The sequence below is a fragment of the Patiria miniata genome, unplaced genomic scaffold, assembly GCF_015706575.1.
Source record: "Patiria miniata isolate m_02_andy unplaced genomic scaffold, ASM1570657v1 HiC_scaffold_7, whole genome shotgun sequence".
NCBI classification, from domain to species: domain Eukaryota; kingdom Metazoa; phylum Echinodermata; class Asteroidea; order Valvatida; family Asterinidae; genus Patiria; species Patiria miniata.
In genome coordinates, this window is record NW_024037074.1 from 12,281,211 (window position 1) to 12,296,202 (window position 14,992).

Consider the following 14,992-nt stretch of genomic DNA (forward strand, 5'->3'; position numbering starts at 1 on the left):
ACATTTTTTTTCTAAAATCAAGTTTGTATTTTTTTGAGTAGCTACAGTAATCACATAACACTTTCCATGTACTTATTTATGTTATGCCTTCTGTCCACTTTCTAATTTTTTAATGATCCTGAAAGTTTGCGTGTTACAGAAATATATTCAGGGTGCTACAAATTGAGGAATTACAGGAAGATGCAATAACTAGCAATTAGAATTTATTAAAATTGGTTTCATAACCTCAGCGATCAGGTGAGTCATATACAGAGATATAAACTCTATCCTCAAAATATTAATTTCATTTTTATTGCTTTTTTAATTTTTAGCTGCGTATAGTGTTTATGTCCTCAAATGATGGTGGTACATATTTAATTGTCCTTTCAAACCAACTAGATCTGTTTTTTTAAATGTTGACAAATTTAACAAGGTTCACATAATTGTAGAGTTGCCAATAAACCAATGAATGATAAATTGGGGAAGCATGTTTTACAGTAGAAAAAAGGTACATTTATGTACATGTACATCTATCAACAAAGTACAACGTACAATACTGTTCATTTTTTTCCACATTGTCATGTACACTGAAATTGTGCATCTTCACATGACTTCACCCACGTCACAAAACGTCAGTCAGCTTTCTAAAAATTAAATTAATGTGCATGCATACTGTGCAGTATGTGTGCAGTACCTTGAGTGCAATGTTTGCACACACACTGTCAGCAAATGCATTCGAAGAGCACAAATCCATGAACACGGTCTGCATACGTGTGCGTACATGTATGTACACGTGAGCACGGCACGTACGCCATTTTTATACCAACCAGGGTCACGCAAATTTGCGGGGATCTTTATATTCGCTCCAGTTGGCTGAAACACATCAATACCGTAATGCACACAGCCCCGGCTAAATCTTGAATGTATGGATTTGCTGGCATCGGATCAAATTTCAATGGAGGCTGAAATGCACTATGTACTGTTTTTCTGTATGTTACAAATGAATATCTTGTTTCAGGGGTTGTGGTGGGAAATGCGGATACACGGAAGGAAAAGAAAGTATACGGAGTTCTCAGTGACTGGTACGGTATAACTGTGTTGGCATATTTTGCCTTCCTGGATTACCCAAAATCCAGAAATACGTATGGAGGACCTTACGAATAACTTGGCTCTAGTTTCCTGAATCCTGCAAATCGTCCACTATGCAAGAAACCAATTTTACATTCTTTGAACTTTCAAGTTCAGGGATGCAAGTGGGCTCGGACATTTTTGCCTGAAATTTGAGGTATAACAGAGAAGTATTAACCCCAAAGTACCTGAATCCATCAAAATCCACACCCCTGTTTTGGAGGATTTCGGCGGAATCAGGATACCTCCATATTGAAAAAGTTGGGGGACTTTGATGGATTCAGGACATGAAGCCTAACGGTACTGCAAGATTTTGATGGAATCAGGATACCTCTATATTGAGCAGTTGGGGGACTTTGATGGATTCAGGATCTCATAAGATTTACTCCCGGCTAACTGGTGGATTCTGATGGACTCACTGGCCACCAACATTTTTTTTTTGCATGGCAAAATTGATGGATATTGGTGGATTCAGGATACTTTCTAGTAAAAATACCCAAGAGGTTAGGGTTCATCCATGGAGAATGCCAATATCTTATTTACAATTTGAAAAAAAATCCTGAAATCAGGCGATTACAGTGAAGACATACATCCCTGCAAGTTTAAGGGGATCGTAGCCCCACGTGAAACTATTTTTGGCTGAGTTGTACTTTCCTCTAATCCTGCAAGATCCTCAAATCTTCCTGTGGATTTTGAGGGATCTAGGAGGGATTAAGGGTTACATTTTAAAGTTCAAACCCAACTTGTAGTTTACGACATGGTATTTATCATCAATGGTTCAACCATGTACGTTAGAGTATTTTTATTTTTAATATAACTTTGAAAGCACTGGAACAGGATGGATTACACTTTGTTGAAGACGGGGAAGGAAATTACAGTTTTAGTGGTGGGAGGAAAACCCCAGACTGATATTCTAGGGGAAAAAAACAAGGAATCAGGCAAGGACTGAAAACCCAATCCACATATTGACCCAGGTGGGACTCGAACCCGGGTCACAGCGGTGGAAGGCAAGGAAAGTACCGCTACGCCAACCTGATCCCCCTATCTCCAGATATATGACTCCTATCTCCAACAATACATGACCCACTATCTCCAAATATATGGCCCACTATCTCCAAATATATGGCCCAGTATCTCCCAAACCAGACAATATTTCCAGAAATATCTTCTTTTTTTTATCAGAACACAAGTGGCTTCTTTATACATGCAGCACACTACTCTGCTTCTGGCCTAAGCTTTAAGGACACAAAAGGTGTACTTTGGAGCAATTTGGAGTGTCGAAACACGACTCTTGTTGTACAGCAACATAAAAAAAAACTCCAAATTACAGATCTGTCTGGTTTGGCAAAGAATATTGGGTAACACACAAGCAAAAAGTTCAAAGAGTCTGGCTTTTTACAAGTAGAACCTAAATGTAAAAGAAACTTCCTGAAAGGGTAAATTGTAAATATACTTTTTTAAATCAAATATGCAATTTTTTTTAAAATAAAATCTTTAAAACAAACTTCTCCCAAGTCCAATGTGTAAATGCATCCATCAAGGTACATGGTCATGTATGTGCACCATTTTTACATGCATCGGTACGGTACAGGTCTGCCCGTTGATACAAAGCAGATTTTCCAAACAGTCTACCCAAAATAACAAAACAAATTCTTGAAAATGTTTCCTTGGTCACTTAAAAATCATTTCCTTTTTTTGGCAAAACATACATACATGTACATCAAAATTTGTTTACACTTACACGCGTATGTATTTACATGATTCATGGCAAATACATTTTCAGCTTGTTTTTCCACAACTAAATTTTACATCCCCACTTTGCATAAAACATGTTCACAATATGAACGATTTTTGTCAATTCCTTCTTAAAAAATATCCACACACACATGTACTAGCACGTTTGTTTATGGTGTAAATCGAGGATTTCCTTTTGTTCCTCTTCCCTTTTCCTTTGTTTGTACTCTTTTCGCAACTTCTTCTTTCGCAACTTTTTCGCAACAGCTCTCATTGGTTTTGTACACGTTTTCCAACCGAGTAGTCCTCGATTCGGTTTCTGTCCTCGATTCATCGATGATGTTGCACGTGTGTGTCCTCGATTTACAACATAAACATACGCCAGCACACTGTCAGACTGTTACAGTAACTCTTTATGCTTATTGTAGCCAATAGTTTCTCCCATATTCACTGTTTATACTCTCATGTTTAACCGCCCACAGGTTTCCATGGGCCAAACACAAAAGAGAAATTTCGCCACCTGTTTATCGATTCGTGAGCACAGACTTACAAAAAAAAGAGATTATATCTCAACCATATATTCACATGTTACAAATACTGCAGGTGCGTTTAGGCTGGTAGTGCCAAAAAAAAATGCTTTCAGGAAAAATAACGACAACAATCTCTTTCTCTGTGCATTACGGAGACAGACTCATTAAGGCGGGGAGACCACATGCATTAGATGATTTGCTTCAAGGTTGAGAAAACGGGGGATAATTATGATGAAATTATCATAAGTGCTTGGCCTGGAATCACCAGCCATAAATATATTGACCGATTTCTTAAATGGGACATAAAAAATGGAAATTAGTTTTGGAAATGATGAAATTAAAAACCAAAAGTGCTTTGTAATTTTGTTTTTTTGTGGGGGGGGGGGGGGATTTTTGAGAAAGCATGTGATGATTCCTTGAGTACATTTTTAAATGCATTCATATTAATGTAAAAAAAAAACACCTTCATTTCAGGATTCATTCTTTTCAAATAGCGCTTACTGAAACTGTCCTTTTCTCCTGTCTTGTACGAGCGAGAAGTTGTGTTTTTGCAGAAGTTGTTCTCTTTAACAAAACAAGGATTTTTTATTTGTCCCCACGACAATGGATCACTACTGACGTCTCAAAAGAAAAACCGTGAAATTGGATTGCAATTGACTCCTCCTTCATTGTGGCTATTTTGTTACCGCATGCAAAGATGAAAAGCTGTTTTTCCTGAAGGAAATCACTGTTTGCCTTAAAATGCCCTCAAGATTTTCCTTGGCGTCTCCACAGTGTGGCCAGTCCGTGAACAATGTGCAATCATTTTAAGTACGTTTACAATGTATCGTTCACTGTACTTAAGGATGCCTACAGGAATGTATTTATTTTGGGATTGCAAATTTATACAAACTTTTATAGTTCAACTATAGTAAAACATGTACATTAGTACGGAAACCTGGTACCCTCTTGAAGTAAAACACTGGTACCCGGGTACCCGTAAAAGAAACCCAACCCCGAATTCAAATCCCGGAAGTTGTCTGAAGGGCTTTATAGCTTTACGGTGTACACTGCAACTTTCGCAAGCTTTACCTGTTGTACGTTAATATGCACTTAAATGTGAAATCTGTTTTGATTTTCAACGTACATGTAGCCTCGTTTTCTTTTCTTTTTTAAATTCCCACAAATGGCATTCAAAACCTTTCTTTTTCAATGTCTAAAAAGTAACTATGTAATTTGTAAAGTTGGTTATGGGTACCCGATCCCACAATCGGGAACCGGTTCCTTACATCAGCGGTTGGGTGCTTGGGTGACCAGTTATGATGCACACCCCTAATGTATGTGTGTGTACAACCATAAAGGAGTTGTTGAACTGATTCCAAATATTTTTGCAAAATAGAGAGATGCATTCATCAATTGACATGTAAGTGAAATCCAGATATGTAACATGTTTTTCTTTAATTGTAAAGTTTTTAAGGAATAAAATCTGGCAATTCGGTTCTTTAATTATGTTTTTCTGAAATACAATTTACCGTCAAAATATCCTCTGAAAAACTGTCTTCCTTATTGTTGAAAAAAAAAATGTCAGCGTCAATTTTTGTATGTGACATATAAATGTAAAAAAATTCCTGTATTTATTGTAAATGGGGAAAGTCGTCAGCCCCAATTTTAACTTGAAAGACATGCTTAATATACTTCTCCACCTTTGTGAACATGTACGTGTATGTAAACTAGAACGGGAAATGAAATGCATATTGCCGATATCATATTTCCACAATTAATTTCATTTCAAATACCACTCAATACTCAACTTTCTCCTCAATCCACAACCAAGCTGACTAAAAAATTAGATGGACGAGGTCCTTGATTTTTATGATTGCGGTAATTTTACGCATGTTTCATATCCTTCATGCTCGACGTCTTCTCATTGTACTGCACGACTGACGCGAGTGTACGTACGAACACGTACACTGTATAATGCAAAGGAGATCTCCGATGTGTGAGCAGGGTTTTCACCGTCGACGCGTTGCCCCGCTGTGTGCGTTATTTTCTTAAATGAACTCATCAATTAGAAGGTGTCATCTTATGTACATCGAAGACCATGATAGCTGTCCCGCCCCCACTATTTGATTTCTCCGCCCCCTAACTGTCAAGTCACTTGACATGACAAAAATCTGTCTGCAGCCTGTAAGACATGAAATGTTTGCTGCATTAAGACGTGTACTACGTCTTAATTTTGTATGCATTTACTTTGGTATGGAGAATTTAGGGTGTTCGTATACATTGCTAAATTGGACTAACCCAGACTCCCTAGGCATTTTTGCTTGGATGCAGCCTCAATCCTGCAAAATCCTTCAACTGCCTCCATTTAAAAATTGCATACACAGCCTCAATCCTGCAAAATCCTCTTATTTCTTCACTGGTCCTTGGAGGGGTAACTGCCTCAATCCTGCAAATCCTCCAGCAATCACTATCAATACATGTACATACATGTTGAGGCAGAGCCAGTGACATCCTGGAGCAGTGCGGAGGATTTCAAGTACATGTATAATTTAGGCCTACATTTATGCATGGCTGAGCATAAACAACACAAGGTCTGGCCGAAGACCTTGACACAGTGCATCCTCCAAAATAAGCCAAGACCTTGACACAGTGCATCCAACAAAATCAGCCACGCATTTTTGCCATGTAGCCTCAATCCTGCAAAATCCTCCATTTTGCAAAGAGGATTTTATAGGATTTGCGAAGGTTAGGGCTAATGTATAGTACGATTCTATGGTTTGGAAATTTTCTTGCTAGTCAAAGTAATTTCACTTGTAAGTAATAAATTAATCTGAGGAAAATGACAATTCAAAATTCTAAATGTGTGTATTTTTAAAATACAAATATAGTACATGCAGGCTGACAACTGCATGTTTATTTATACATGTACCGGAACAGTGCAGACAAATTAAAAATTGAAAAACAGTACGGGCATGGTGTGCAGATTGCACTCCAGATTTTATGAGCTTGATTATTTCACACGACCACAAAAATCAATTATACATACAATTATTCCAAACAGGGTATCTAAAAGGCATCCAGACCACTTTGCGATAAATTGACTGTAGACGTTTCAGTCAGTCTAAATATATGCTGTGCAGTGCCCGGAATGATTAAGAGACAACACACTGAATGCTTCGTTGGATGAGCACGGGATGTAATGTTGTACTATTAGCATGCATGCCTGCGTTGGAATCTATGCTCGGGTGAGACCATGCTGTCTAGTGCCCTGGGACATAGTAAGCTATTATAGCCTGACCCGTGGAGTATTTTGAATGTCATCGGTCCCATATAAAAAAAATATTCAATAACTAAACAAATCTTTTAGGGTAAGGTTATACCGTAACTATCTGCATGAGGCGATTTCCCAGCGGGAGTATTGGTGTCGCGATCAAGTGTCAAAGTGTTTTTTTTAACACAAGTTTTACATAAACAGTAGAGATGTTCGAGGTGATACAGTGTGGGTCATTTCTGTTGGATGGTTTGCAGAAATATTTAGCTGAAAAAGCCAAAAAATGTGCGAACCAGGTGTATTTCACGCTTATGATTTTGTGCAAATGAAGACGTACCGGTACATGTATGGTTTGGTTTGGTTTGTTGGTTAAAAATCATCTTTTTGTCAAATGAAATAAACAAATTTCTAGTTATTTAGAGTCACTTCTGCCTATAAATTCTTACTATGCTTCCTGTTTAACACCTTAATTTCAAGGTGCTGCTACAAACTCATATCTGCCTAGCACAGAACAGTTTTGCTAAGCAGCAATAGGTTACCAGCCAAAATACCACTTGTTCATTGTTCTTGACTGGTTCCCTGCAGATTTTTGCTTGGCAAGAAAATCTGCTGAGCAAATATTTTTTACGCTACGAATGTCCATGAAACTGAGCCAGGGACCAATTCACGGAGCTTCTAAGCAGCAAAACTTGCTAAGCAGATTTATGTACTAAGCGCAAATCTGACAAGAACCAGTCACCGGCTATATAAACTGTACTTATCTTGGCTTGTAACCCATTTTTGCTAAGCAAATATTTTCCGTGCTCAGCACATTTCTGTAAAATTTCTCAATAATGAGTTTAGGTTGTAAAAAAAAAGATATTACCTCACTGTTGTGGCCTCGCAGGTTGAAGTTGGTCCTAGATGGCGACGATGTGCTCTTGCGCGCATGGCTGGACGTGTAGGTGGCCCCTACGATCCCCTTGACGTTTCCCGTGGCCAGCCATCCTTCCGTGTAGCAGCGTTTGCGTGTGTAGCTCTTGTCCTTCTCGCTCTCAGGAACCGTGCCCTTCCACGAGAGTGACAGAATGGTGCAGTCGCTGCGGGCGGCCGGGTTGTTCTCCAGCACGGCGTACATGGTTCCAGCTGCATGTGGGATGAAAAAACGTAAAGGAATTGAAGTTAAGAAACAGGAGTGCGTTCATAAGGCTGCCTAATACCCAGTGCAAAAGTGAACGTGAATACAAATTTGTGGCGTCAAGGCAAGTTTTCGCACAGCAAATGTTTCGTGACATCACATTCACTTTGCATTTATATTTGCGTAAAGGATGAACCGGGCTTTATGTGAAAACTGCAAATGTTTTGTCAAACTTGGAGACCTTTTTGTGCATGACCAATGATAAATTGTGGACAATGTTTACGCTGGTCGTGTTTAGTGGAACGCAGCCCAGCACTTACATTCTCCACTTACGCAACTGGCAAGGGACAAATTTCAAAGCAGACAATGTTTCTCCGGAAATATTATGCTAAGCGAAAATCTGCCAAGTTCCACTTCCAGTTACCGGCAATATACTCAGCATGGCATTTTGGGCGGTAACATGTTTTTGCTCAGCAATTTTTTTCTGATGAAACTGGAATTGGTTCCTGGCAATTTGTGCGGAAAAAAGGGAACATTTTTTTCAGTTTATGGGAATCCACTTTAATTACATAAACATGTACATTATGTGTACAGTATACATGTATACAAACATGTATACACACATGTACATGTAGCTACATGTACGTATACGCATTTGTATTGTCAAATACATGCATACATACATGTACATGTACATGTACATGTACATCAACATGTAACCATGGAGCTATAAAAAGGATGTTTTTATAGCTCCATGATGTGACCAAGTATGGATGCTGTCAAAAACAAAACTGTACTAGGGTGATAACATTGACAATAAAAAAAAAATTAAATTAAAGTACTTTTCTTCACATGTATCCTACCTGAATTCTTCCTCATATTTTGAACAATTCGGTGACAATATCACAAGCAGATTACCACCACATCCAACTTACATATAAAATAACACTTTTGAAAATATAATTCCACTTCCGAATTCTACACACATCATAAGAAGACATTAACTATCCCCGGAAAACTCCCAAGGCTCTATCGGAGGGGTTAAAACACACGACATGACAGAAATCAGATAGCGTATGCCATCGGCCCATCAGCGTATGACTAATTCTAGCGTCACCATTGGTGCCGCAAAAACTACATACGCATGCTGAGAACTAACACACATGCAGGTTTTTTTTTTTTTTTACAAATGGCATGGATTAACGCTTGGCCCACTGCACAAAATCTGACAACGCTTGACTCACTTTTCCTGGGTGATTATGCGCGAGTTTATGCTCATAAAGAGGCACTCCATTTTCAGAACATTCATTTCTTTAAGTACTTGCATGATCTGCATTTAATATCATAAAGAAGTGTGTGCCTAAAAATACCAAAAAACAAGGTGAATGGAACAGATATGAACTGGTAGTCCGGTAGTGTACATGGGTCTCTCTATAAATTGAGGGACCGAGGTGTGACATTTTTCCTGTCCCTGTTACCTTGGTACTTTGCAATTCAAGTATATCACTAAGAATGACTTTAAATATTTTTTTTTATTTGTTGGGTAGGTAGTTTGCTATTCATAATCACTCTTGAAGGACGACTGCATTAAGGAGTACATCGGAATTGTAAAATTAAACAGGGGCAGGAAAAACAAAGTGGACCCCAAATTTATGGCTAGTGACCCACATGAAATTTAACAGTGAAAAGAAATATTGGAAAACAAACAAAAGAATGGACCTTTTGCTATTTTCTTCAACAGAAAGCTAACACAGCATCAGATACATAATTATGTGGTATGGGCTGCAAAATAAGGATTTTTTTTTGGGCTTTTTAATTTCTAAAATATTATCACCACAAAAATCATCTGAAAATCCCTAACATTTATTCTTGAGACAATTTTATACCAGTCATAAAAATGATGTAAGTAACTTACATGTAAAAGCCTCACAGTTTAAACATGGTTCCCATACAAATGCACATCAGTTGAATAACATGAGAGACTAATGCACTTTTGTGCCAAAATACAACTCCTAAATTTCAGTGCGACAATATTCTGAGCACAATGCGGCCAAAGAATTTCCTTATTTACACACAGAATGATGTCATTATGTACACTGTACAAGACACAACCACTTATCTTATACTGGCAGTTTTTCAAGCCTCCAGATTCTTTGTTACTATAAGACAAGTTCCATGTTTCTTGCATTGAGTAAATTTACATGTAAACTTACACACTTGGATGTTGTAAAGAGCTTTTTTCTTCAGATTTTCATCACTTGCAGAATTTAAGTAGACTGGATATGTACTTTTCAATGTACATTTAAATGTCAAACTTCAGTCCAGCAGTACACTACTTTGCAACATGAGAGAGATTGTGTCAACATGGAATGATGTTATCATGAAATAAGAAGGACTTTCTCCCGTTTCAATCTTGGAGGTGCAAGGCCATCACATGCCCTTGCATTGTTCAAATCATGAAGCCATCAAATTCTATCCTTTAAAAGGCCAAGGCTGGCTTGAGTGGTACCAAAGTTGTGAAGACAATGATAAGAACTAAACACTGGAACATCTCAAGAAAGCAGTCGGTTCGTTCAAGGCCACGAACGGGGCCATTCACAAAAGGTCATGTCCTTAGAATTAGAATTGGAATAGAATTAGCACGGACAAGTACCGATAGGCCATGGCTCAAATTGTACAATGTCGGGCTCTTTTGCTTCCACTACATTGTACACTGTCTCTGTACAATATTTATGTATGTTGAAATGCAATGTATACTTTCGAGGGGGAAAATGGTTACATTTTTGAAACAAATATAACTGGACAATTTATAAATCACGTAACTACTCAGCATGTACATCACAGAATTATTTGATGACCACAACTACTAATAAAAACCATTCTTGATCCTGGGGTGGCACCATGTTCGTTATTCGTTTACCATCGAATTGTACATTTGCGAAATTTCATTAGCAGTGCAGTGTATGCATTTTGCGAAGTTATAAATGCCCTATTGGTTGTGTAGGAGCATTATTTGCGCACATACTGTGTGAGGCAAACTTCATTTACAAAAAAAATTGCTAAGCACGGAAAAAAATTGCTTAGCAAAAACGGGTTACCAGCTAAAATCCCATGCAATTAATATTGCTTGTGACTGGTTCTCAACTGATTTATAAATGTGCTAAGCAATATTTTTTCTGCTTAGCAGGCTCCATGAATGCAAGCATGTCGCACGCCAGTAATGGCTGCCGAATGTTGTGGTCATCAGAGTAATCCGTGCGTTAATACCTGACTCGGTTACCGCAGAAGTGATGTCAGACTTCTGGATGACGTGACAGGGTGCGAAGCGAGGAGGGGGCGATTGCAGGAAGCCGCTTGCCTCCTCTACAACCCCTGGCACGGTCAAGGTGGAGGGGGGAAGGGGGGTGTCTCGACCGCGTCTACTTTGGGGGAGTAACTCTTGCCTTGCCGTGAGTCACATCCTGGTGCTATGCCTGCAGAGGAATAGAAACCAGAAGCGAGACCTATGAGAGGGGGGGGGGGGATGTGGGTAAGGGGTTAATAAATTTTCCCCCCATTTTTTTTTTTTTTTCAATTTCGGACTCGGGGGAATATTCTTCAGGGAAAATGTTCCGACAGCCACCCAATGGACATTTCATGCCCCTTGCAGTTCCCTTCATGAGAGACGAAATTGTAATGGTTTCTAAATAAGAGGATACTCATTTGCAAACTGTACATCACTGTGTAGGTACTGGTTGTTTGAAGCCCAGGTTTTCAAGTACTGAGTTCTCTGAATGTATTGCTCTCTGAATGGTTAATGTCAATGGTGATTAAAGAGCAAAGTTATTATTTGAATTGCCGAATAAAATTATTAAAAACATATTGAAAGTCAAGGATGGTAAATTTACTTCATGTAACTTATGATTTTTTGGTAACTTTATTAGGTCATGAATTTAATCTAATAACATATATTATTTATTATTATTATCTCATTTGGTTAATCATGAATTGTATAACTAGAACTACTGTACATGTATTCCTTGTGAAGGGGGCAGACCTAGTACAAGCTTCGGCTTCTTGTCTGGCCTCCCCATACTATTATTTCAAGTTCCGTTAAAATGTTTACCTATTGTACTGTACTCAACTTACATTAGGCCAAAAAAATAATAGTTCTGCTTCCGGTTTCCCTACCTACCCTATTCTGACAGCCCCTACCCTAATTTTTTTATTGGAAAAATGAGGAAAATTACCCAAAACCATCAATTTCTACCTTTTGACCTTGACTACACGCAGACGCCTCCATGTGATTGTACACACAAAAAATTGGCAAAAAAAAATAATTTCCCTACCTACCTACCCTATTTTCGAATGCCATGTAATCGGAAGCAGAACTCTTTTTTTTTTGGCCTTATTTATAGTATGGAAATAAAACCTGAAACCTGAAACTACGTCAAGATTAACGTTCAAGTGTGAAACGGCTATAATGTATTATCCAGGCCCGACCTATGGTCCAAGATTTAAACCTCACAGTTTGGACTAGTTTTGAGCTAATGATTTTCATTTTTTTTTTCCATAAAATGAATCAAATTATTGGCAATTTGAAAAAAAAAATCAGATCTTTACTTCCCCCCCCCCTCTAAATATGGTTTGTCTATTTCTAACCGACTTTAAACCTTGTGAAAATTATGGTTTTGTGAAAACTTTTTATTGGGGAAAAACACCTGACGGTCGGTAAGGTACATACAATGTACATGTAGTTTAGGAATTTTTAGCAAACATCAACTACTTGATGAAAATTTGATATTTTTTTTGAAAACTTTCTATGGGGGAAAAACACCTGACGGTAATACATATGTACAATGTACATGTACAGTAGTTTAGGAAGTTTTAGCAAACATCAACTACTTGATGAAAATTTGAATTTTTTTTTAAATACTTTTCTGAAGGCTTTGAACCAGTGGTCGATTTAGAGGGGTTTTACATGCACAGATGCATGTAACTTCGGCTCTGTGCATGTACAATTTTGCACGAACATTTTTCTGTTTTTTGACCCATTTTCAAGGAAAAATCTCAGTTGTGCATATAACTTTAATTTTCTGTACTTTGAACAGAAATCCCACCTCACATGTCTTCTAACTAAAAAGTTATCTATACATATACATTGTGTATAAACATGCACTATACTGTACATACTTTTGCGTTGTGCATGAACTTTCTCAAAATCCAACAACACGCATCTAGGCCATCCCTCAGAGATGACTCACTCCCTCTGTTCTTTGTTGTTGATAGTCCTCCCGTTGTGCACAGTGTATGGCCAAATTATACTAATAAATAGCATTGTTCGCTTGACTCAGTCATTCTCCATGAATAGTTTGGCCTTGCATAGTGCTGCTTACGTCATGTTTGGCTAATTTGTTGGACCAGTGATGATGACCTTATGCACTGACCAACAATGAACTCAGCAAGCGTATCATGTGTGAAAGTAGCCCATTCATACACGTATGGCGTGTACATGTGTAGTGGTACGTACGAAAGAAACTATTTATGAACAAAGAAATTCTTTGAGTTATGAAACTGTTTCCATATTTCAGCTTATAAATTACAGCCATACAAACATATTAAACATGTGATAACAATTAATAAAATTGTAATAAATATTACGAGACCAGTGTGTACAAAACCATTTCATAGAAAATAATGGTACTGCTTGAATATTTAAAAAAGATTTTGGAAAAAATGTTGCAACCTGACGCCACTGTTTTCTTCATATCACCTCAATGAAGGTCAGTCATTGCAAAAATGATGATACATGTAAGACATGAATCTGGGACTGAGAAACATTCCGAATTTGTTAAGAAATACTTAATTTTCTTGACTCTCCATTGACTTTGTACACAACCGCTGTAGTGGCCTCAGGTTGCAACATTTTTTCCAGATTTTTTTTATAGAATGCATCATGTTCAATGTAATTTGAAGGTTTGTAAGTAAAAAGCTATTTAAGGTTTTTAAAAAAAAATGAACAAGCACATTTTTAACAAATGTTTCTAAATCCTATCTTAAATCTTGGTGCAAATTTCATGCATCTGATTACAATGTAAACACTGTCTGACCGCTGTGTGGTTGGAGGAAGTCCAGTATTTGAGCCACATTATGGGGCTAGCATCTTGTTGAGCTTAGCGATGGACATGCATAGAGTACTATTTATGGAAGGACTTTGAATCCTGTTGCCACTTTTTTGTCACATTTTATCTCGATGAAGGTCAGTCATTGTAAAAATGTTGAAAAGACATGAATTTGGGACTGAAAAATACTTTGAAAATGCACTCGACTCTCCATCATGTCCATAGACTTTGTACACAACCAAAGAAGTGGTGTGTACTAGTAGAAGTATTACTATATTCTTTCCCCAATTTATTCATTAAATTAGAAGGCCTAAATAGAAAGACATGTCGAACATTTTTGTGTCGAAAGTGTACCACAAATAATATGCTAATTCTTGGAGTCGAATCTTACATGATACATGTCATTTTAATTTTGGAGAATTAAACACTTAGCTAATAACTACACAGGCAATGTGAATCACTGAATGTGCAAATTTGTGCTCCAATAAAAAGAGGTAGCCTAATCATGTTTAATAAAACTAAAAATTAACAAACAAAAAAGATGTTAAATTAATAATTAGGAATAGAAAATAGACAACATGACTGAAACTTGAAAGTAATACGCCGTTTCTGCACACTTGCTGAACCTTATTACGCTAGTTATCAATCATGTTCATCATGTTCGCTGAATCGTGTGAATGGTCGAGCCTTAATCTCAAAGGAATTCATCTGACAAAGTAAACATGAAACAGCAATGTCAAGAATAGAAATTAGAAGACGAAAACATCAAGTAAAACATGTCAAATTTCACTCTAAAGATAACCAATGCTTACGTCTTTATTTTCCACGGAGGATCTCGTCGTTTACGACCCCATTTTCCATCCCCGAACAAAGAATTCCACGGGCAAATCGTCGCACACGTATTCACGAACGAATGTTGTTTTTATTTTTCTCTTAACAAAACGGGCCGATCGCAAATGAGCATGCGTAAGTTGACAAAAATAGACCGCACGGTGATTGTATCTACCGCCCTCACTCGTTGGATCTTCTCCACGGACGTACGGCGCGCTATCACCTTTTTCACCACGAACCACGTGGTCATAAAAATCCCACAAATTATTTCCAAATCTGCCATTTTTCTGTTGGAATTTGATGGAATTCAATTATGCGC

At 37.7% G+C, this 14,992-nt stretch overlaps 1 protein-coding gene across 3 annotated transcripts in view; it reads right to left on the bottom strand.

Moving 5' to 3' along the window:
* LOC119744796 (tubby-related protein 4-like) overlaps positions 1 to 14,813 on the bottom strand; it is a 51,549-nt gene extending 36,736 nt beyond the window's left edge. The window contains exons 1-3 of one of the 3 annotated variants that reach the window (XM_038220933.1): positions 14,655 to 14,813; positions 11,022 to 11,214; positions 7,490 to 7,749 (exon numbers count right to left, since the gene is read on the bottom strand). In XM_038220933.1, the coding sequence (XP_038076861.1) occupies positions 7,490 to 7,741 (252 nt within the window). In that variant the 5' untranslated portion in view covers positions 7,742 to 7,749; positions 11,022 to 11,214; positions 14,655 to 14,813. Of the gene's footprint in view, positions 1 to 7,489; positions 7,750 to 11,008; positions 11,215 to 14,654 lie in introns of all 3 variants that reach the window. The other 2 variants (XM_038220932.1, XM_038220934.1) reach the window with 2 other exon arrangements.
* Between the last annotated feature and the right edge of the window lie 179 nt (positions 14,814 to 14,992).